The sequence below is a fragment of the Monodelphis domestica genome, chromosome 8 (assembly GCF_027887165.1).
Source record: "Monodelphis domestica isolate mMonDom1 chromosome 8, mMonDom1.pri, whole genome shotgun sequence".
Classification (NCBI taxonomy): domain Eukaryota; kingdom Metazoa; phylum Chordata; class Mammalia; order Didelphimorphia; family Didelphidae; genus Monodelphis; species Monodelphis domestica.
Genome location: NC_077234.1, coordinates 81,696,161 through 81,721,940, shown reverse-complemented (window position 1 = coordinate 81,721,940; position 25,780 = coordinate 81,696,161). Strand labels below are relative to the sequence as shown.

Genomic DNA, 25,780 nt, shown 5'->3' with positions numbered 1-25,780 from the left:
TGGGATTTCATTACTCTTCTCACATGGTTCTCCAACTAACTGCCAGTCTACTAGTCTTCCAAGACTGTCAGGTGCTTTCTTCTCTTTTTTTTCTTTGTTTATTTTCTTTTTTCTCTCACTTGGTGATTTCATCAAATTCCAGGAATCCAATTACCATCTCTATCCAGATGACTCCCAGCCTCCTTGGTGAGCTCTAGTCAAACATCACCAATTGTCTCTGGGACATTTCAAACCAGATGCCACATAGGCATCTCAAATTCAGCAAGTCCAAAACAAAGCTCACTATTTCCCTCTCCCCTCCAAGTCCACTCCTATTCTGAATTTTTGTATTACAGTTGAGGGTACCACCATCGACCTTCCAGGCACCTCCTTTTAAAACCCAGGCATCAGGCTTGACTCTCACTTACTTCCTATGTTAAAGCTCATTTCTTTCTCAACAATCTCTCTCAAGTACATCCACTTCTTTCTTTTTTCTCATCCACCCTCTTACTTCAGGCTTCAATATTTCTCATGTGGAAGAATGGGATACATTTCTACTTGGTCTACTCTCCCAACCCCAAGTTTCTCCCCACTTTAATCTATCCTTCAAAAAGCCACCAAGTAATTCTACCAAAGAGTAGGTCTAACCATGTTCCTCCCTTATTTAATAATCTTCAGAACTTCCCTCTTAATTCTACCATCAAATATGAATTCCTCTTCAACATTTAAAGCTCTTTGCAACCTAGCTACCTTGCACTCCAGCCAGATGGGCCTACCAGTTGTTCCTAATACTACAGGCCATCACTAGTCTCCCTCTTTTTATATTGATTATCTCCAATGTCTGGAATGATTTTCTTCATTTCCACTTCTTGGAACTTCTATTTCAAATAAATTGCCTACTGTCTATGCCTTTGACCTAGAGCCTCTACTACAGGGCATATGCCCTCAAAGAAGTACTATTAAGAATACTCCTATATAAACAAAATAAATGCATATTGATTTCAGAAGGGCTAAGAATATTATTTTCCATAAGTGTAAAGTGGAATTACTGTGCTAAAAGAAGTGATTAATATGACTGCAGAAAGCAAAGAAATATTCACAAGATCTGATACAGAGTAAAGTGGCAACATCAAGAAAGCAATATACACAATTACTATAATGTAAATGGAAAGAACAAAAAGCACAAAACAATTAAAAGTGAATGTTGCAAAATTACCAAAAACAAACATGGCCCCAAGAAAGAGCTCTAAGGAAATACCACTAATTCACTCTTTTTTTTTTAAACCCTTACTTTCCATCTTGGAGTCAATACTGTGTATTGGCTCCAAGGCAGAAGAGTGGTAAGGGCTAGGCAATGGGGGGCAAGTGACTTGCCCAGGGTCACACAGCTGGGAAGTGTCTGAGGCCAGATTTGAACCTAGGACCTCCCATCTCTAGGCTGGCTCTCAATCCACTCTTTTTCGAAAGTAGGAGGTTCACAGGTATAAAACTTTTGACAATTAAAAAAAATATTTTTATCTGTTTCACTGATTTTTTTCTGTTCCTCTTTTTTATGGCTCTCTTGGTGGGGAAATGGAAAGGAATACAGGAAGAAATTTAAGTGATACTATAAAAATTAATTCCCAGGCATCTTACCCTCTCTTACCCCCTCCACACAACATAGAGAAGGCATTAACGGATTAAAAAAAAAGTATATGTCATATCTTTCGCATTTCATCAGTTCATTCTCTAGAAGTGAACATTCACAAGTTATTCTTCAAATATTAATTCTGTAGCTTTATAAAATTTTTCCTTGGATCAACTCATTTTGCTTTTCATTATTTCATGTAGGTCTTTCCAAGTTTTTAAAAAACTAACCTGTTCATCATTTCTTATAACAAAGTAGAAACCCATAATAATCACATACCACAATTTATTTAGCCATTCCCCAACAGATGACTGTCCCTTCAATTTCCAGTTCTTTTCTACCATAAATGGAGTTTTTATAATATTCTGGTACATGTAATTCCTTTTCCTTTTCCCCTGACTTCATTGGGAAACAGACCAAACAGTGGTATTGCTGGGTATAAGGGTCTACAAAGTTTATAACTCTAGCTCAATTCCAAATTCCTCTCAAAATGGTTAGATCAGTTCACAGTACCACCAACAGTGTATCAGTATCCTCATTTTTCCATGTTCCATCCAACATGTCATTTTGCTCATTTTAGCCAATATGTTTATGTGAGATATCTCAGAATTATTTTGATTTGCATTTCTCTAATCAGTAATGATTTAAAGCATCTTTCAAATGCCTATAGAGCTTTGATTTCTTTATCCAAAAACTATTTATATCTTTTGATGGTTTATCAGTCCAGGAATGGCTCTTATTTTTATCAATTTGACAGTTTTCTCTATATTTTAGGCTTCTAATTGAGAAACTGGCTAAAATTTTCCCCATTTTTCACCTTTCCTTCTAATTTTGCTACATTTTATTTGTATAAAGCCTTTTTAATTTCATGTAATCAAAATTATCCATTTCTCTCTTATTTATTCATAAAATTTTCTCCTATCCCCAGTTCAAGTGCCCAGAGGGCAAATTCAAGCTGAATGTAAGCCTCCCCAACCCCCCACCCCCTTAACCAGAGAGAGCTGAGGGAGAAAGTGTTTGCTGTGGGTGGCTGGACAGAGGGGTGGAGCACACAAAAAAATGTCCTTAGGAATTGGGAAGAGGGGGGATGGAACAGCTCTCCACTCTGCATGAGTGCCACAGCTTTGCCAATGTGGCTATAGAGAGTATGTTCCCAATTCTTCTAATTTGCTTATATCTCCCCTTATGTCTAGGTCACGTATCTATTTTGATCTTAGTGAATGTTGTAAGATATTTATACCTAGTTTCTGCCAATGTACTTTCCAGTTGTCCCAGTAATTTTTACCCACTGAGTGAATTCTTATCTCACAAATTTGGATCTATACTTTTTCAAATCAAAGGTTGGCATAATCTTTCACCACTGTTTGTAGTATGTCTGTTCTGTTCCACTGATCTTTCTATTTCTTAGCCAGCACCAAATAGTTTTGATAATTCTTGCTTTATAATATGATTTAAAATCTGGTACTGCTTGACCGCCTTTCCTTTACATTTTTTTTCATTAATTACTTTGATAAGTCTTGATTTTTTTGTTCTTTCGAATGAATTTTATCATTTTTTTTCTAACTCAAGAAAACAACCGAATATATGATTTTTCAGAGCAGGGGAAATTTTAACTTTTTCTTTGCATAATCAGCACTTAGCTCTGTGCCTGGCATATCGAAAGCACTTAATAAATGTTTGCTGATTAACTATAGTACAGACACTCAATCTCATTACATTTTGAGTCAAAGGACCTCTCTGCTACTTTCTCCCTATGTGACACTGAGTCAGTACTTTACAGTTCTGAGTCCTACCATATCTAAAAGTGAGTCTCCTAGGTCCAAATCTATGATCCTCTGAATCACTCAGTCTTTCTACCTTTTCGGGGAATCATGAGGAATCACGGAAAAAAGGGGGTTTTCCTTATTCCTTCTGAAAATCTTAGCAGAGGGCACAGCGTTAATAGGCAAAAATGTCAAGACAAAAGGATTAGGTTATTGACTAGACCATGGGTCTAAGCAGGAGATGCAACTGAGCCTAAGGAACTTCATGTTCCCTTCCTTTGGCTGTACAGAGTGAAGCTCAAGTTTCTCTCTTCCTCAAATTAGACTGCCTAGTTTACCATGTTCAAGTGTATAACAGTATTTGATTAAAATATGAGCAAAAATTGACTATGTATATTATTAAGAAACCTACATTTTTAATTCAAAGTTTTCATTTCATAGTGAGTTTCACCAATACCACATCCTATTTAGAAATCAGGTATCTTTCATATGCTAATTTTAAAATTATTTATGTTTAATGAAAACTTTATGAAGTTTGTACCTACATAATCCACAAAAGGCACCCACATAACATATTATCTCATTTGACTATAGGACTGGTGACATTCAAACAGCACTTTAAAGGTTATAATATAGCTGCTTTACAATAACTCCTTGAATCAGGCAATGCAGAGATTATATCATTTTTAAGATAGAAAACCAAGTTGTAACAGGTTAAATGACTTAACCAAGGTCATTTAACACCAAGACTAGGGGGTTGTTTTGCTTTGTTTTGATGACACTATACTCTGATGATGCTTTTCATTTTTATTTTGAAATATTTTTGGACTTGAGTACAGCATGGTATAGTGGATAGAGAGGAAGACAGGGGTTCAATACTAACTCCGGTGCCTACTGCCTTTGGGACCCTGGCCTCCATGGGCTAAGAGATCTTTTAAAACTTTTAAAGTACAGAGCAGATATTGGTCTATTTGGTAAACAGAGTTTTCTCACCTGGGAGTTTCCTATGTAGACAAAATTACCACATTCAGTCACTACCCCTATTTAGATATCAAATTTCCTTAATTATCCACAAGTCTTCCCTAACCCAAATAAACTTTTAGTTCCTTGACTGTTATTTTTAATCCTTAGGGATGCTAGGAAGAGTCTATGCTCAAAGTTAAATTCCACTTGCTGCTATGTACCTTCTCCCACTTCTAAAACTCAATTAAAAAGCATATGAACAGGAATTTATACCTAGCACCTAATGCTATTCTTTAATTGATGTGCTAGCAATTTTGATTCACCCCACAGCTACTCTTTGCATTTGGTGGTATATTTCCACAAGGTATAGCAAAGCATAGTATTTAAAATAAACAAAGAAAAAATGTTAAGACCTCTAGGGAGAGAAAGAGTGCCATAAACAGAATATAAACTAAGTTCCTGAAGGGATTTTTTTAGGTCATTTCTTTTTTAATACAATTTTCTGATTCTAGGAAACACTTTGGACAGCCTATAGCCACTATTAGTAATGCTCATAAAAAAATCTACCTTTGGAAATAAGTACTTTTATGTCTCTGTCTCTGTCTGTCTGTCTGTCTTTCAGTAGTTAGTAGGTTTTGGTAACCAAATTCAAGAAAACTTTTAAGAAATTTGACCATTCCTCACCAGAACAGAAATATAGAATGACTCTCTCTCAATTACAGCATTACCTATATACAGTAGCCCAATTTCATTATTAACCAATAAATAATACTTCTTATGTACTCACAGTGTCTGACACTGTGATAAGTGTTGTACATAATGGGATAAAAAGACAAATAAGTAAAATTCCAATAAAAAATAACAAATAGCTTCTGAGTCCTGGTGTTCAACAATAACCCTTCAGGCTTCTTATCCTTCCCAATCTCAAAAATCCTAATTACTCACAAAGAAATCAAAGGTTCCAGTAGCTTAAGTGCTATCACAGAATTTCCAAGTTGGACAGGATCACACATGCCATATAGTCTAATTCATACCTAAAAAATTATCCCCTCTATAACATAGTCTGTAAGTGATCATCCCACCTTTAACTGATGATGTCTATGAATGGAAAACCCACTATCTCCTATGGCAGCTCACTCAAATTTTCAAGAATTCTAATCTTTAGGAGTTTTTTCTTTTAATCAAAATTAAATGTGCCTTTTTGCAACTTCTACCCATTGTTCCTGCTTCTTCTCTAAGGGACCAAAAGAACAAATCTAACCTCCTTTCAATCTTCAAACACTTGAAGACAGTCATCAGGAATATTTCCTTTAACCCTTCTATTCTCTAGGTTCAACTAAATACTGTGCTCCAGGTTTCTTCAACTGAATTTCATAAAGCATAAATTAAAGCCTTTCACATCCTGATTTTTGGATCCCTGAAAACTTCCTAATGTCCATCCTAAACTGTGGTATGCTAACAAAACACAATACTCTGGTATGAGTTCTAACTAGAGCAAGATATGGTACAAGTATCACCTCCTTATTTCTGAATTGAGACAGCATGGTGTAATGGCTGGAGAACTAGACTTGGGAACTGAGAAGACATAGCTTTAAATATAGCTTACCTGTGTGAGTCACTTCACTTTTCATGGCCACAAGTTTACAAAAGTAAACACTTTTCCACAATATTTTCCCTCATTTACATTTTTTTAAACCCTTACCTTCCACCTTAGAATCAATACTATGGATTGGTTCCAAGGCAAAAGAGATTGGTTCCAAGGCTAGGCAATAAGGGTTAAGTGACTTGCCCAGGATCACCCAGCTAGGAAGTGTCTGAGGCCGAATTTGAACCCAGGACCCCCCATCCCTCTCTAGGCCTGATTCTCAATCCAATGAGTGACCCAGCTGCAAACCCCGCCCTATCCCTCCCTGCCAATTTATATTTTGAAGCAATTTTTAATATTCACTTTCTGGCAATGAGCTCCAAATTCCTGCACTGTCTCCTCCCCCTACTCCTCCCTGAGATGGGAAGCAATTTGATTTTGGTTATACATGTTCTATCATGAAATAAATATTTCCATATTCATCATGTTGTGGAAAACACATATCACTAAAACATTTTCTTGAAGAAAATTAGAATGAAAAATGGTATCTTTCATTTTTATTAAGTCTCCATCAGTTCTTTCTCTGGTGGTGGATAACATTTTTTTTATAATGAGTCTTTTGAAATTGTCTTGGATTAATGGATTGCTGAAAGTAACTATCATTCACACTTGATCATCATCCAATATTGCTGTTAACTGTTTTCCAAGTTCTGTTCACTTCATTTTGCATAGGTTCATAAAAATATGTTCAGGTTTTTTCCAAGTTTTCCTGTTCACTAATTCTTATTGCACAACAGTATTCGATTACAATCATATACTACAATTTGTCCCCAATTGATACATATCCCGTCAGTTTCCAATTCTTTGTAATAACAGAGAGCTGCTTTAAATGTTTTTGTACAAATAGGTCCCTTTCTCTTTTTTTGGATCTTTTTGGGGCATAGATCTAGTATTGGTATTTCTGGGTCAAAGAGAAGGCACTGTTTTATAGCCCTTTGGGCATGGTTCCAAATTGCTCTCCAGAATGGTTATCAGTTTACAATTCCACCAACATTGCATTAGTGTTCCAATTTTCCCACAGCCCCTCCAATATTCAACATTTTCCCTTTCCGTCATATTAGCCAATCTGCCAGGTATGAGGCCATACTTCGGAGTTGTTTTAATTTGCATTTCTCTAAAACTTGAAGTCTGGTATGCTCAGCACCCTCACATTTTTTCCCCATTAATTTCCTTGATAATCTTTGACCTTCTGTTCTTCCAGATGAATTTTTTTTAGCTCTATGAAACAATTTTTGATTATTAGAACAACACTGCTATTGAAGACCTATTGAGCAAGAAGAACAAAGCCTTTATGGAGTGGCAAAATAACCCAAACTCTGCTCCTACAAAGGACAGATTCAAGTCTCTCCAAACCATGGTGCAGCGTGAGATCAGGAAGATGCAAGACCGATGGTGGGAAAAAAAGGCAGAAGAAATCCAGCGTTTTGCTGATATGAAAAACTACAAACAATTTTTCAGTGCCCTCAAGACTGTCTATGGGCCATTAAAACCCACCACCACTCCCTTGCTATCCTCTGATGGTGACACTCTCATAAAAGATAAAAAAGGCATCAGCAACAGGTGGAAAGAACACTTCAGTCAGCTTCTCAACCGACCCTCTTCAGTTGACCAAAGTGCCCTTGACCAGATCCCCCAAAACCGCTCCATTGAACAACTTGACGTCCCTCCTTCAATAGAGGAAGTCCAAAAAGCCATTAAACAAATGGGTGCAGGCAAAGCAGCCGGTAAAGACGGGATCCCAACCGAGGTGTACAAGGCCTTAAAGGGAAAGGCGCTCCAGGCATTCCACATAGTGCTGACCAGCATATGGGAAGAGGAAGACATGCCCCCAGAACTCAGAGATGCCTCCATCGTAGCCCTATACAAGAACAAAGGGCACGAGCAGCCTGTGACAACTACAGAGGCATCTCACTACTCTCCACTGCTGGAAAGATCCTCGCCTGTGTTATACTCAATAGACTCCTGTCATCTGTTTCAGAGCAGAACCTGCCTGAATCACAATGTGGCTTCCGACCAGATCGTAGCACCATCGACATGGTCTTCACGGTGAGGCAAATGCAGGAAAAATGCCTTGAGCAGAACCTCAGTCTCTACATTGTCTTCATAGACCTGACAAAGGCGTTTGACACAGCGAACAGGGACGCATTGTGGGTGATCCTCAGCAAGCTCGTCAAACTGATCCAACTCTTTCATGTCGACATGACAGGGGAAGTCTTATCTGGTGGAGAGACTTCTGATCGCTTCAACATCTCCAATGGCGTGAAACAAGGCTGTGTCCTAGCTCCGGTACTATTCAACCTATGCTTCACCCAAGTATTACGACATGCTGTGATGGATCTAGACCTGGGCATCTACATCAAATACCGACTGGATGGCTCACTATTCGACCTTCGCCGCCTGACTGCAAAAACAAAGACAACAGAGAGACTCATCCTGGAAGCTCTCTTTGCAGATGACTGTGCTCTCATGGCCCACCAAGAAAATCATCTCCAGATCATTGTGGACAGGTTCTCCACCGCAACAAAACTGTTTGGCCTGACTATCAGCCTCAGCAAAACAGGTGCTGTTCCAACCTGCACCAGGGAGGCCAACTAACCATCCGTGCATTACAATTGACAGCATGTGGCTTTCTAAAGTCAACACTTTCAAGTACCTGGGCAGCACCATCGCCAACCACGGGTCCCTAGACCACGAGATTAATGCCAGGATCCAAAAGGCCAGCCAGGCACTCGGGCGGCTGCGCTGCAAAGTCCTCCAACACAGCGGTGTAAGCACTGCGATGAAGCTCAAAGTGTACAACGCAGTGGTCCTCAGCTCGCTCCTGAATGGTGGCGAGACATGGACACTGTACCGGAAGCACATGAAACAGCTGGAGCAATTCCACCAACGATCCCTCTGGTCAATCATGAGGATCCAATGGCAGGACCGAATCACCAACCAGGAAGTCCTCGACAGAGCCAACTCCACCAGCATCGAAGTCCTGGTCCTCCAAACCCAGATACGATGGTCTGGACACGTCATCTGCATGGACCCACAGCGAATATTAAGACAGGTATTCTACGGTGAACTGTCAGCTGGACTCAGGAAACAAGGCCGACCAAAGAGAAGATTCAAGGATCAGCTAAAGTCCAACTTGAAGTGGGCTGGCAAAGCAACTAGAACTCGCTGCCTCTGACAGAAGCAGCTGGCGAGCCCACATTAACCATGCCGCCACCACCTTTGAAGATGAGCGACGTCGACGTCTTGCCGCTGCGCGTGAACGCGGACACCAGGCCACAACCACAGCTCCCGTAACAACTGGCGTCCCATGCCCCATGTGCCACAAACTCTGCGCCTCAGCCTTTGGACTCCAAAGCCACATGAGGGTACACCGTAGATGAAACTGCACAAAGACAATAGTCATTCTCGGTCACCGAGAGACTACCACTTCTACTACTACTACCAGCACATCATCTGCAAAGAGTGATAATTTAGTTTCCTCACTGCCTATTCTAATTCTTTCTATTTCTTTTTCTCCTCATGCATTTCTAGTATAATACTGAATAATAGTGGTGATAATGGACATCCTTGCTTCATTCCTGACAGTACTAAGTTTCTAGCTTATCTCCATTATAGATAATACTTGCTGATAGTTTTAGATTAACACTATTTATTTTAAGGAAAGCTCTATTTTTTACTATGTCCTCCAGTATTTTAATAGGAATTGGTGTTGCATTTTGTCAAAAGCTTTTTCTCTATCTATTGAGGTAATTATATGACTTGTTCATTTTTGTTATTGATATGTTCAATTATGGTGATAGTTTTCCTAATATTGAACCTGCATTCTTGGTATAAATCTCCCTTGTCAGAGTTTGTGATATTTTGCTATAATATCCTTGCTAGTATTTTATTTAAGATTTTTGTATCAATATTCATTACAGAAAAAAATTGGTCTATAGTTTTCTTTCTTTGTTTTCGCTCTTCCAGCTTACTTTTTTTAATAAAAGGTTTTATTGAAAGACTAACACTGAACAATACCAACAACTAAAATTACTTAGTAATTGTTTACATTTAAATTAATATCAATTTTTAAATCATCAGAATAATTTTATAGTCACTCTCTCTTAATTCAGTATACTTTACCTGGGGCACATTCACTTTTTTCAATATAACCGATTTCTTCTTTGTAATGCTTTTTATCTTATTTTATGAATTTAAAAACATTGTTCTGAGAAGGGGCCAACAGATTTTACCAGACAAAACAGGTCCATGTTGCCAAAAAAAAAAAGTTCACTTTTTCTATTACATGCTAGGTACCCTGCTAATATGATCTCATTTGAACCTCACAACATCCTGGGAAGAAAGTGCTATTATTATTCCTATTTCACAGTTGAAGAAACTGAGGCAAACTGATGATACATGTGACTCAGGCCTTTCTCTGGTTATGCTGAAGAGCTATGGATTTGTTTTCTTGCACTGGTATTTGCTTACTGGTGGTCTCCTTTCCTACTGTGGGTTGCTAGTTCACTTTCTATGTAGTTCTGGGGTAAAGGATGTCACTATATTTCCTCGATGAATTAAAAAAAATTTTTTTCTGGTGCAAATTTCAGGCAAGTGTGAGATTTACATAGGAATTTCTGTTCAGAAAGCCATCTTGATTGGAAGGCAACTACTACTTTAAAATAATTTTTCGAAAAGTGGCTAACTGATGATTTTTAAAAAAAAAAATTAGACTCCAGGGGGCAGCTGGGTGGTGTAATGGATTGAGCCAGGCCTAGTGATAGGAGATTCTGGGTTCAAATCTGGCCTCAGGCACTTCCCAGCCCTGTGACCCTGGGCAAGTCACTTAACCTGAATTGCCTAGCCCTTATCTCTCTTCTGCCTTGGACAATACACAGTATTGATTCTAAGATGGAAGGTACACTGAGTGTGCGCTCTCATTCTCTCTCTCTCTCTCTCTCTCTCTCTCTCTCTCTCTCTCTCTCTCTCTCTCTCTCTCTCTCTCTCCCCTTCTCTCTTTCTGTCTCTCTCTCTGTCTCTCCCTCCCCTTTCCAGTTAAGTAACTTGGCTTTAATAACCATCACTAATATAGGAGGATGCTTCTTTTCTCAAATTTGATCAGTTAGAGAAATGAACCAAGCACATTGTTGAAAAGTAATTTCCATATCTCTGGCTCTTCTTGCCTCTATTTGTCATGGCTCAAAGTTCCTTCTTCAATAAATAGAAATGCTTATCTTTCCATTCCCTAACTCCTCCCTGATCTGGATTTTTATTGTTCTGGCCCCTTCAAGTCACTACAAGGTTGTTATACAGATAAATGAAATGTTAATACATGTACTTCATAGCATGTAATACTGAAGAACAAAGGAAGGGAACATATTTCTATATCTGTATGAAGTACATGCTCAATGCCCTAAAAGAAAATAAAGCCCTTACAAAAGTAATTCAGAGTCTAATTGGCATGCATAGCATTTTTATTTTCTTTTGCATTTGGCTTTGTTATACAAGAAATAAGAAAAGAAACAAAAGCAGATATTCTTTCAAAATCCAGAGTAAATGCTGAACAAAAAAAAGATTCTTTTTAGCTAAAAAGATTACTATTATGGAACTGTCATGGTCAGAAAAATAATTTTTAAAAAGTTTTAAGGAAAGGCAAAATATAATTAAGATTTCCATAAATGGCTATTACATAATGACTTATTCTTCATATGAATATTTTTTTAAAACACAACTCTCCTAATTCAAGTGAAATGGTCAAAGAATATGAAGTTTTCAAAAGGAAATACAAACACATATCATATGAAAAAATTGTTTAAAATCACTAGTAACTGAAGAAATATAAATTAAAGCAATTCAAAGGTATCAACTCATGCCTTCAAACCATCACATTAACCAAGATAAGTCAAATTTAGTATTGGGCTTTGGGAAGGTAGATATGTTAATTCATTGCTGGTCGAGTTATGAATTGATCTACCTAATGGGAAAATCAATTGAAATCATGCAAGGAAAATTATTAAAAGTTTCTATTTTTAGTCAGATATATATATATATGTCTTGAGGGGGTTATACCACAAGAAAGTTAATGTCAACTAGAAAAGGCCCTTGTGTATAATAAAATATTGACAGAACTACTATTTGTGATAAAAAAGAATGCAAGAAACAAGATATTTATCAAATAACTATAGGGAATGGCAGAATAAACTGTGATATATGAATGTAATAGGATATTATTTCACCAGAAGGAACATGAATATGAAGAATCCAGAGAAACATGGAAAACTCAAGCCAATAAATATTTTACTAAGTGTTTGGTATGAGCAAGGTGAAAGGCATTGTGCAAAGTGAACAAAGAGGAACCAAAATGAAACTAAGCACAACATATGAATAAGAAACACTAATAGGCAACAAAAATCAAATCAAATATAAGACAATGTTGGTACCATCTTAGAGTAAAGCAAAGTCTTTGTTTTTCTTAACAGTCCTTAAACTACAAAAGCGGAAAGTTATTTGTCTTCTTAGTTGCAATCATACTACTGCTAAAAACTGCAATGGAAGTAACACGTCTGGGTGTTGAAAGAGAAGTATCTGTTATATCAAAACATACCAATTAAAAAGGTGATTCTCTAGTTCATATGCAAATTTAGTCATCATAATACTGTTCTTGCTTGGTTCTCTAATGCTGTTTTATACATGTTGCTTCCTTTTCTTTTTCTTTTTTTGTCTTAAAAAATACTATTTATTATATAGGATGGGTTTCTGGGAAAAGGAAGAGGAATACTGGGGAAAACTATGATCACATAAAAAACAAAAGACATCAATGAAAATTTTATATTTAAAAATATGGTTATCAAAATAATTTTTTAAACTCTTACCTTCTATCTTAGAATTAATATTGTCTATTGTTCCAAAGTAGAAAAGTGGTAAAGTCTAGGCAAATAGAGGTTAAGTGACTTGACCAGGGTCACACAGCTAGGAAATTTCTGAGGTCAGATTTGAACCCAGAACCTTCCATCTCTAATTCTGGCTCTCAATCTATTGAACTAACTGGCTACTCCCTCAAAATAATTTTTAAAAACAAGTTCATAAGCCCTAGGTGGAAAACTCCTATGCTAGAAATAAAAATGACCAGAGATCACTGACAAGTGTTTTGGGGTTTCATAATGCCTTGAAATACCAAAGCACTGGCATCATCCTATAATTCTGCCCCAATCTAGAAGGAGAAAAAATACAAATTTAGAAGGATAACTACTTGTAGTAAGGAAATGATTACCGAAGTCCAGGAACAAGGAAAAATAAGGTCCTGCACCTAAAGTAACCTTGGAATTTCCTTCAGCCTACAAATAATTGTGTATGATCTACCACATCTAGTTGTTTAAAAAAAATGTATGATCAGTTACATCAGTAGGCTGTACAACCTGACCTCAAATATCATTGTGTCTTTCTATTACAATAGATTCTTTCAACTGGATGAAATAATCACTATTCCCATGGCAGTCATTTATTAAAATTAAAATACTCAAAAAAGAGTAATTTCCAAAATTATTTGTGAATAAGTTTTTTATAAATTAGCAAACCAATCACTTATTGGAACCCAGAGAAAATTAGAAAATAAATACTTAAGTTATGATTTGGAAGGACAGGGAGGAAAAGGTAACATTTGGGAGCACTAGCCAGATTGTGGCACAGCCTTAGGAAGATAAGTTTACATGGAATACTACCTGATGACACATGAGGTCACGAGGCCACAAGGGCTGAAAGGAAACATGAAAAGGTTGAGAGATATCAAAAGGAAAGAGACAATGAAACTTCAAATTGTTTGCCATGGGGATATGGTCTAAAGTGAGTTAACTGACCAAATATTTTTAATCATTTATTCTCCTCATCATTTCCTACCCTGCTTTCTGACTCTGTCATCTCCAGATCCTCATCTTTCTGCAAGATGAAATCATCACAGAAATTTACACTTCATCAGGTCATTTCCTCACACCTGCTCTCATGACTTCATCATGCTCCTGTGCTGAATATCCTCTCCCTCGATTATACATTTTCAATTTTTTTTATATGTTGTCTCCCCTATTAGATTGTGAGCTCCTTGAGGACAGGGACTATTGTCCCTTTCTTTGTATCCACCACACTTGGCACAGTGCCTGGCACATAGTAGGCACTTAACAAATGTTTGACTCTGACTTTCTGACTCTTCCTTAAACACTTATTTATGCATACACACACACACACACACACACACACACACACACACACACCACACACACACCCCAATTGTATTTCAACAAAATTAAAATTCACTTCCCTAACCTAAAAAAAAAAAATTATAGTAAACTGCCATCTGGTATTACTTACTTTATGTTCTTCCCTGATAGAATAGATGCAGGCAATTGTGCTACGTTAAATAACAGCCCACAGAACAGAAGGTGCTTCCTTAAAAATATTACAAGTTCACAGTTAGGTAATAATATTTTCCTATTTAGTTGTCACATAAATAAGAAATATTCATTGAAAGATTATTAGTAACAGCAATATTGTACAATGATCAATTGTAAAACTTAGCTGATCTCAGCAATACAATGATCCAAGACATTTCCAAAGGGCTTATGATGAAAAATGCTATTCACCTACAGAGAAAGAACTGATGAAATCTGAATGCAGATCAAAGCATACTAAATTTTCACCTTATTCTCTTCATTTTTATGTGTCTTCCACAACATGACTAATATGAAAATATGTTTTATGATTGCACATGTATAACCTATATCAAATTGCTTGTCATCTCAGGGAAGGGGCAAGGAGAGAATTTGGAACTCAAAAAAAAATTTTTTTAAGAATATTAAAGAGTTTTTTCACATATAATTGGAAAAAATAAATTACCAAAAAATTATAATATTATTTATATCTAAAGTAAGAAAAATGTATCAGTATTATTTTGAATGATAATCTTCACATTTCAGGTGAAACCCTTGACTCAACCTTGAACTGCTATTCTATCAACTTGTTATATTTGCTTATTCATATTTATATGCCTGTAGTATATCAAAAGACATACTAATAACCATGACAATATATTAAAATAGCAATGTACTAGGTATTTTATGGAAAATGAAGACACACGAACAAGGTCTAAACACATTCCCTTCAACAAATAATAAACACCTACTATATACACACTAAGTGTTGTATTCAGAGTTGTGGATAAATGGATGAAATTCTCCAAAGTCTTTGTAAGTAAATATGAGACATTTATCATACAAAAAATTTTATACAAGGTAGAATGTAAAAGAGAGCTATAAATAAAGTTGAGAAATTACTTCCAGTTGGGAGAAATCAGGGAAAACTTTTTAGTTGGTTCTTGAAGGGAGGGATTAATCAATAGTCAAAAGTGTTTTCTAAGAGTTGGGATGACCAACCTTTGCAAATCACAAAGAGAGAACAGGAGGAATCAAGGGAGAAAATATTCTAGTTGAAATAGAACGTGTATAAAAGGCTGAAATACAGCTAGCATTTTGGACTTCTTTTTTCTTTTCCTCACCCTTCACTTTAGTTACCACATTTTGTCTATACTACCCCCACAATGTCTTTCATCTCTCCCTTTCTCCCAATTCACACTGACACCACCTTAGTTCAGCCCTAGTAAAACTACTCACTTAGATACAATAACAGGCCCCTAAATTAGTTCTCTGCCTCCAGGCTTACTCTTCTTTGATACAGTCTTCAAACAGCTACCAAAACAACCTTCCTACAGCACAGTTAACCATGTCTCTCTCTGGTTTAAAAATCTTCAGTAGATCCCTAATGTATCTGGAATAATATCTAAATTCTCTAGCTTGGTCCTTGGACCTCTCCCAAATATGGCTTCAACCTGCCTTTCCAGATTTATTTCACATTCCTCACCTTCATCCATCCATCCTATGTTCCCATCAAATGGAATAACCAGTTGTTTCTTAAACTAAACATACCTTCCACCACCACCATACATTCATCCATGTTGTCCCTCCATACTTCAAATGCTCTCTTCACTTCCTTTCATAATCCTCTGCTCAGGTGACACCTCTTCTAGAAAGTCTTTCATGATCCCCTCAGCTAAAAATGTTCTCTCCTCAAATAGTTTACAGCACGTTGTACGTTACCATTATGATCCTCCTCCTCCTCTGTCTCCGTCTCTTGTTTCCTTCCCACCCCTTTATCATCTTCTCTTTATTTTTTCTCTCCTTTCGCCAGGAATCACTCATAGTTAGGTAGCTCTACTATCTCAATTCACCACATTAGTCATCTCTTAAGAAAACAAAACAAACAACTTAGGTACTTCATAAATGAACAAAAGGTTTCTGATGGCAGAATCCTGCCACTGCCTTGATTAACTTCTGTTAGCTGCTAAAAGAGTCAGACTTCTCCTCCAAAGACAGTATTCCGAATTCACAGACTTTTCTTACTTTCTCTATTCCAGCAATAATCCTTTTCCCACTCCGTCTACTTCTTTCCTGTACACAACAACCTCACATACAGACAGAGATGGGGAATGGCCCTGTGATTTCTTTTGTATGAAGAACACTGAAATGAAGAAACTCTTTCCCAAAGCAGGTCAACAACTCCTATCCAATTTGTTGTCTTAAAGAATTGCCCAGAGCAAATGTGTCCAGATTAAAATGTAGTTGAGAAATGTTTCTCGAGAGTTCGTAGCTGAGTTTGACACTACAGGCCTAGAGTATTGAAAGGTTAAGTGACTTCTCCAAGTTCACACAGCCAGTGCAGACCGAAGATCGGACTAGAATTCATATCTTCCTACATCTAAAGCCAATTCTCATTCCACTATACCAAGCTGGTCACATGCAGAATTAGTTCTAAATTCTTTTGGATTGTAATTTACATGAGAGTAGTAACCAGGTCTTTAATTATCTTTTTTGTTTCCCTAAGAATGTAGTATAAGTAAATGATTATTGAGTGAATCAACCTATTTATAGAGTCATCAGAAACTTTGGTTTACAAAATTGTATATGTGTGTATATATACACACACATACTTGAAATAATTTACCGATATAGGCTCATATTTTGCTCTATTTTCTTGATACAGGTTTAAGAGGAAATGCCTTTTTTATCTATTCAGAGAACTACCAAGTATTGTTTTAATGAGTTTTTGAGTTTTAAAATATATATTTTTTGGAAATTGATTCCCTTTAGAAATTAGAATTAGGTTTAGGAGTTAGTTTGAAGCCTTCCAGAAATGCCCACATTATGTAAGACTCTACAGATCCAAATAACTAAACATCTACCAGTTAAATACCAGATAGGATGAAGAAGTTCTTTCCCTGAAGAGGGAAAAATGAGTACTTTTTTCACTGAACAAATATCACTAAAGGATTTATATTCTATTATTCAAGCATGGTATGGCTATCATCTTTACTTCTTCTCTCCTTTGCCAAACCATGAAGAGCAAATATCAACTACTCTATTCTAGAACCGGACAGAGGATTGAGGAGTGAGAAAGGCCAGAGCTCTAGCTTTAAAACTTAGTGCAGTTAAAGCCCACATGACAAAATTTCTCTTAAAAAGCCTGTGCTCAAGAGTATATACACTTTCACCATCATCTTTTTCTCTATTAGAAGTACTTCTCCTGCACTGACCATTTTTGTCCATTTCATAACAGATTTCTATGTACAACTAATTCTACAATCAATTAGATTGTAATCATCATGGGAACACAGAAAATATCTTTAATTATCTTAGTATTTCCCCTAAATTTAGCATGGTGCCTTGCAAATAATACACGTGCAATAGATGATTGTTAAATAAAGGATTATCTTTTTAACTCCCCTAGAATTTAGCATAACTTTTTTTTTTTTGCAAAAGAATGATGATGAAAGAGATCACAGGAATTTGACACCTGATAAAGTTGGCTAGAGAATTTAGTCATAGATAAACTTTAGATGAGAAAAAGAGTCATTTGGACTCCATGGCCATAGCCTAAGCACTACAGGAGCTTACTTACACTAAGTGAAAATAAATTTTGTGTTTTTTAGACTTATAAATCAAAACATGAATGTAATGATAAAAAATGTATACTTGAAAATGAATATGAATAGACCAGACCTGTTTTACCCTATGTCCTCTAGGTGCTACTCATCCAGCTTTCACTTATCATGAAATCACTAAATAGGGTGCTTTAATTAGCCTTCTTCTTTACCCTTTTAGTTTTCCATTTACCACCAGTGTTTTCTGGTCAGCCTCTCCACCCATAGGACTTACAAATAAATCTTGGGACTGTACTATTGCCATAGAACCGTACACTGCCTATGCTTTCCATAGCTCTCTGATCTAACTATTAGGCTTGTGGCTGGTGCCAGAACAGTCTTCCCCCAGTGCCTACCAGCTTCCTAATCTTACCTGACACCGCAAAGCAAGAAAACAAGGGCACAGTGTACACAGCAGTTACTGAAGAGGCCAGAGGACAGACAATCTGGCAAGTAAGTACCCCAGAAAGATGCCACAGGAGATCCCTTAGAATGCAAACGGGGAGACACTTAGTCTGAAGAATAATGAAGCTGAGGGCTTACTTAGGAACCAAAGGTAAGACATTGTCACGTAGCACTACGGAAGCAAGGACGAAACAGGGATGGTGGCACAGACTCACTTGTGCTCTACAGCACCCAGGAGGGCAAGCAAAAACGTCTTTACGATTAAAGCCGGAAGGTAGGACTGTGTGAATCACTTCAACACAAGATGAAGTTAGTTATAGATGATTTTTTGAGGGGGTAGTTTACATCGGTGTGGTAGCACCTAGCAAGGACATCCCCTCTAACAATGTAGACCAGCAACTATTCTGGTTGTCAGTCAGCCAACAAGCATTTATTAAGCACTATATGCCAGAGGCTGTGCTTGGTCCTATGGATACATGGAAGGCACATAATATGGTCGCTGGCCTCAAGGAGCACACATTATAATGGAAATACAATATAAGACATTGAGAGTAGACGGAAGGTCATCTCAGGGGGAAGGCTCTTCTTGGGACAGGCCGAGGAAACGGGACAAGAGGCCCAAGAAAGGCCTCCTGCAGAAGGTAGGATGCGTAAAGTATGAGATGAGTCTTAAGTGATTTACTTCAGGTCAAAAGACCTGAACCCAGGTCTTTCAGTCCTCCATCCCCCAAAACATGCTGCCTCTACATGAAAAGGATGACAGTAAGTCAAGTTATTTATTATATATTATTGTAAACATATATAGGAAAGTATTTTGAGCTAATAATTCTACTTTTAATCAATCACATTTTTTAAATCTCAAGCGTCAATTTTTAAGTAACCACTTTTAAAATTAATTTAAGAATTACCGTGAAGGGGCAGCTAGGTAGCACAACTGATAGGTCAACAGGGCTGGAATCAGGAAGATCCAGGTTCAAATTTGAGCTCTGACACGTCATACTGTGAGACCGTGGACAAGTCATTTAAGTTTAACTGCTTAACCCTTGCCACTCTTCTGTCTTAGAATATTAGTATCTATTTTAAGAGAGAAGTTAAGGGTTTAAAAAAAGGAATTAACCCTAAAGTTAAATAGATTCTTTTTTCCCTAGAGTGATTTTATAAGGAGGGATAAAATAAACTACCCAAAGGCCCCAAACCTTAATGAAGTAACACTTATATTTACAATTGATTTGGCTTCTCATGGAACTGAAATAAATTCTCTTAACTTTCATTTAATCACTTTTGTAATTTTTAATTTTAGTCAATCTTTTATTTCATCAATTTGGAGAATTCCCTATATATGAACTCCTTCTACCAATGCAAATCAGCAACTTATTTGTAACTTAGTGCCTTAGATATAGTGTAGTGGGCAACAAGAAGCTATTGTCAGAGACAAAATCTGAACCCTGGTCTTCCTGCCAACACTATACTTTTTCAATAATATAAGGTAATTAGTTAAATCAAAGTATGAAAAGATAATTTTAAATACTTATTATAATAAATAGTAATAAATGTTAAGTGACAAAAACAATAAGGTCTTCTTATGTTATTATGTATCATAAAAGAAATTAAAGTTCATTTATTTCACCTGAAACACTTGATGGTTCTGGTACTATATAATTTGGATAACAAAAGGGAGTTTTTCTAACTTTGATGCTTTTAGTAAAATAAATTTTAGCTGAATTAAACAAACAATGATCAAAAAAATGATAAGAGAAAGGAAGCAGAATTAGTGGAGATAGGCAAATAAGGAAGACTGAAGGCCAATTTCTTTGCCTCTAAAATATTTACCAGTTCTACAAACTTTCTGTTCTAAAACACTCATGAAATATTTGTGAAATTGACATTCTGCTTATCTTCACGAGTAAAATTACTTTTTAGAAACAAGACTTGTTAAAAATTAATTTAACACATTTGTGGATAAATATTAGCAGTGTGATCAGAAACCTTTTATTTTGCTGTATTTTATCATCAATTCAATTACTGATAACCCTAAACTCAAATACATTTGTTATAAATGTTTAATTCGCTCTGGAGCTTAGAACTCAAAGAGCCCTTAAAGATCCTCTAGTTTAACACGCTCATTTTATAAAGTCCCAATATGTTTCCAGGATCATAGAGTTAGTAAGTAGCTGTGTCAGAATTAAAATCCAAATTTTTTATTCCAAATCCAAGTCTTTCCACTAGACCATGCTGGATGTAATGATTTTAAGAAATTGTGTACAGTGAGTATCCTATCATCTATAATATAGACAAATGTTGATATCTTTATTCATGTATTATTTATTCTTTCTTCCCACCAAAAACAATCTTACCTTTGGAATCCAATAACAAGCAGGGCTCAATCTGTAGAGTTTTCGTTTGTGGAAACTCTGAAGAGGTCTTGTTCGTGCTGCTGTGCTCATGAGAGTCAAAGATGGAGATCTCAATCTTGTTCTGTCTTTTCTCCTTTTCTTAATATGCTTCTGGTTAAGTAACCAGCTACTGGAGGAAGAGAGTTCATCTAAATTCTCTGAAGCACTGAAATGCCATGAAATAATTGGGAAAAAAATCAGACAAAAAAAGGAAAAAAACCTAAATTTAAATTGCTGTACCACTATTACAACTGCAGAAAACTTATCCTAGACAATTTTGTTATGATGATTAGTAGTAGAATTGAGAGAAAATAATTAAGAACTTAAAATTTCAATTCCACTCCTAGTACTGAAAACACTTCTTTTTTATCTTTTGAAACAAATGCTTCTCTACACCAAATAATTATTATATGACTTAAAGAACAAGACTTTTAAAAATGCCTGATAGAAATGGGCATCTATGCCTCCCCTTATTTTCCAATAGTATGTCAGTCAATTGACAATCATATTTTAAGCATTTAGTATATACCGGGCATTATGGTAAGTGCTGAAGATACAAAGAAAGGCAAACTATATCTCAAATATATCAAAGAAAGTAGAAAAGGACACTCCAAAAATAATGATAGAAGTTGTTTTTTTTAAACAAAGAATTGTAAACTAAATAAGGTGGTACTCCTCTACTGGGGAAGATTGGTCAAATGGTCAAATGATGATATATGAATATAAGGGAATATTATTCTACTTTAAGAAATGGTAAAAGGCAATGTTTGAGAAAAACCTGGAAAGATTTGTATGAACTGATAGGGTGTGAAGTGAGAAGACCACAAGAATAATTTATATAATATCAACAACACTGTAAAAACAACTGAAATACCAATCAACTGGTCAATGAAATGACCATTCATGGTTCAAGAGGACTGATGAAGATACCTCCTGACAGATGTGATTTTTTTTCTAATGGAGAAAGGAAAAAAATTTTTTTTGACTATTTTTTTAAATTTCTAAATTGGGTAAAATGTTTTTAAAAGGCCAAAACAGTCCCTGCCCTCAGGTAGCATGCTGGAGTATACAATAAGTACTAGATACATAACATTGCTAGACATGTACAAGTATATATCCAATATAAATAGAAGGTAAACTGAGAGGGGAAGATATTAAAAGCTGAGGAACAATTAAAGGCCTACTGGAAAAGATGGGATTTGAGCTGAATCTTGTAGGAAGTCAGAGACTTCTTATAGGTAAAGGAGATATCTGGAGACATTCCAGGCATAAGGGAGAACCAGTGCAAAAGCACAGAGATGGGCTGCCATATTCAAGAAATTGCTTGTAAGCCAAGGTAGCTGAATCAGAGGTTTCATGGAAGAAAGAAAAGTATAAGAATTCTGAAAAAGTAGTAAGGGGCCAAAATGTGAAGGGCTTTAAATGCCAAACACAGTGCTTCACATATGATCCAGACATAATAGGAGCCACTGGAGCTCATTAAGGAGGGCGGTGACATTGTCATACATAGAAAAAAAAAATCCCCTTTGCAGATGGACTGAAGTGGAAAGACTTGATGTGGGAGACCAGTGAGAAAGTCACAACAAGCTAAGAGGCCACAAGGATATGAACTAAGAGGGATGGCTGTGTGAATGGACAGAAGGGGATATATAGATGAGATGTGGTGAAAGTAAAACCGGCAACAGATTGGTTAAAGTAGAGTGAGAGTGAGCAGTTAAAAACAACACCAAAATTGGGAATCGAGGCATCTGGAAGGATAGTGGCATCTTTGACTGAAATTGGAAAGTTATGAAAAGGGGAAGATATAATGGGAAAGAAAATGGATTCTGTTTTGGACATGTTGAGTTTGAGATGTTTATGGGACATTCGTTAAGGTAGCTGGTAATGCATGGGAACTACTTCCATAGATATAATAATTGAACTCTTGGGAATTTGATGAAGTCACCAAATGAGATAAAGTAGAAAGAAAAGAGGGTCCAGGGCAGAAACTTGGGGGACATCCACAGCTGATCAATGTAAGAAGGATGAAGAACCAGCAAAAGATCTTATCAACCAAATAAGAGAACCAGTAAAGAGCAATGACAATAAAAAACCAGAGGAGAAATATTCAAGAAGACGGAGCTTAGCCACAAATGACAGAACAATGGATATCACAGGTGATAGAAAGAAGTAAAGGGATTATTAAGGATGGGCATATGTGTAGACAGCACAGAGGGCGATGGTAGGTACCTTCTTCACAATGAAGCCCTACTACTAGAGCCTTTCCATTTACTTTATATGTATCTTCTTTAGGTTTATATGTGTGCATGTTGTTTCCCCATTAGAACGTAAACTTCATGAAGACAGGGAATGTTCTATTTTTGTCTTCATATCCTTAGTAACTATCATTGTTGGCAACATGGCAAGCATTTTAAAGAGGCTTGTTGATTAACTGGACAATAAACTCCATTAATTCTTTATTATCTCTAAGGTCAAATATAAACTCTTCCATTTGGCATTTACAACCTTCCACAACTTGGCTCCAACCTACCTTTCCAGGCTCTTTATATATTACTCTTCTTTAGGTATTTTTATCATTCAGGCAAACTGGCCTTCTTGACATTCTTTCCAAAGGAAATTCTATTTCTTATTACCATGTCTTTCACAGGCTGTCTCATGCTTGGAATATTCTTCCTCTTTACCTCTGCCTCTAGGAATCCCTAGTTCACTTCAAATCCAGCTCAAGTACCACCTACAAAAAGCCTTGCCTAATCTCTCTGACTATTCTCCTTTTCCCCCTATATTACAATTTGTTTTGTAATATGTATGTATTATTATGTAATATGTATGTGTATATATGTAGATATACACACATGCACATAAAGACATAGATATACACACATAATACATATGCTTAGGAGGTATTTTAGAATCAGATATCCATGTGCAATCGGAATCAGTGCTCAACAGGTTGAAACTCAGTTTGATATCAAATTAGAAGACTAAAAATAAATGAGAGGTCGCTTCTCGATTTAAATTTATGATCCTATGAGTCTAGGAGAACACTATCTGAGATTACAGACGCTCTGCTCTGACTAGCTTAATTAAATATGAAAAGGCTCAACTGATCACTTGGTAACAAATGATTTGGCCATGGAGATCCATGCAAGCAATTTTGTGTAACCCCTTTCCACTTCTTCAGTAGAGTAAAAATATGTAAAAGTTATTAAAAATCAGTCTCTAGACCATCTATAAAACATTTACTTGACTGCAATGCTCGAAACATGAACTCCCTATACAGTGACTAATAAATTTACAAATTACTAGGGGATATAAACTGCTATCAGCCTCTCTCACTATAAATGAAACCAGAAAGCAGAGAAGGAAGGTACAGCTAATAAGAGGGCTCATAAGCTTCTCTTAGAAAAAAAAATAAATAAAGGTATCAGTGGAGTTTATTTTTACCATTTTTTGCAAAAATAAAAAGAATCACCATTTCTTGGGGAATCTGGTTATCTTGTATTTCAGTTGCCATAAGAATTTTTTAAAAATCACTGAAAACAAATGAAAACTTATGAGTCAATATCTACTAAAGAGAAGAAAGGTAAAAAAATTATGCAAAGAACTTTATGAGATTCTCCAAATTAAATGAAAATATGGTTTTATACTTGATGATTTCAATGCAAACATGGGAATTAGTGAGGGTGGTAAAAAAAACCATAACTCGAGTAAGAAATGAGTGAAGCCAAAAACTTTTAGCCTATACAAAAGTCTCATACCTAAACATTAAGAATATTTTATTTTAGAAAATAATTGAAAGGCACCTATCATGGGAAACACTGAATAGCATCAACTTCTTTTTCAAGGCCCCACTCTCCTGATGGGAATGCTCTTCCAGAGGATTTTCTATAAACAATGAAGCTCTCTTTGCAGCAGATGTTATGGTAATTAAATTATATCCAGTGTTAAAGATCTACAAACATTCCAAAAGAGTTTGGCCTAACCATCTACACATGAAAAATCAAGTTTGTAAAGAATGCCAATTGTCATATATTTCAAATGTTTAATATTATTAGTTTATATATCAAACAAAATACAAAATCATTTTAAAAAATAATGCCATTTTATACTACTTATTCAAACAAGTGGGAAGAATTTTCAATTGTTAAGTTACTTATTTATAAAAAATTAAATGCTCACTATTAAAAATTCAAATGTGTGAAAGCAGAGACCAAAATATGTTCTAAAATACTTTAAAATATAAATTCATTTATAAAACAAGCCAGAATTCACACAAAACTGTCATTTTGAACTCTTGATTTTTATTTACTTTTATGTTACTGCTAATTTTTTTAAAACCCATACCAATCAATACTGTGTTTTTCTTCAAAGGTAGAGCAGCAGTAAGGGCTAGGCAATGGGGGTTAAGTGACTTGCCCAGGGTCACACTGCTAGGAAGTACCTGAGGTCAAATTTGAACCTAGAAGCTCCAGTCTCTAGGCCTAGCTCTCAATCCACTTGCTGCCCCCTGCTAAATTTTTTTTGAAAAAATTATCAGAATGCTTTCTCTCAAACAAAAGGGGGATTGATGTTAATTAAGATTAAAACATTGATTTTGGTCACATTCAATAAATAAACCATATTCTTTTCAATGAAGCTGATTTGGCACATAAACTACATTAATCACCACAGAAAAGAAGTTACTACACATTCAGAGTTTCTTAACCTACAGCAAGAATCTAAAGAAACTCTAAACAAAAATAAGAAACAGACCAAAGGATGACCAAAGAATATGTATATTATCAGAAGAATGACGTTCAACTCTTCTAGCTTTAACTTTAAATTTATGGGTCAGCAAGATAGCTCAAGGTTAAGAACCAGGTCCAGGGATGGGAGGTTCTGGTTTCAAATCTGGCCCTAGACACTTCCTGGCTGTGTGATCCTAAGCAACTCATTTAACCCCCATTACCTAATCCTTAATAATTTTCTGCATTGGAAACAATACACTATATTGATTCTAAGAGGGAA

General features: G+C 36.1%; 1 protein-coding gene across 5 annotated transcripts in view; it reads right to left on the bottom strand.

Annotated features, from left to right (window-relative positions):
* KANSL1L (KAT8 regulatory NSL complex subunit 1 like) overlaps nucleotides 1–25,780 on the bottom strand; it is a 128,495-nt gene that overhangs the window by 30,783 nt on the left and 71,932 nt on the right. For 4 of the 5 annotated variants that reach the window (XM_056808134.1, XM_056808131.1, XM_001364488.4 and 1 more), the window contains one exon: nucleotides 20,735–20,939. In XM_056808134.1, the coding sequence (XP_056664112.1) occupies nucleotides 20,735–20,939 (205 nt within the window). The remainder of the gene's footprint in view (nucleotides 1–20,734; nucleotides 20,940–25,780) is intronic. The other variant, XM_056808133.1, reaches the window with a different exon arrangement.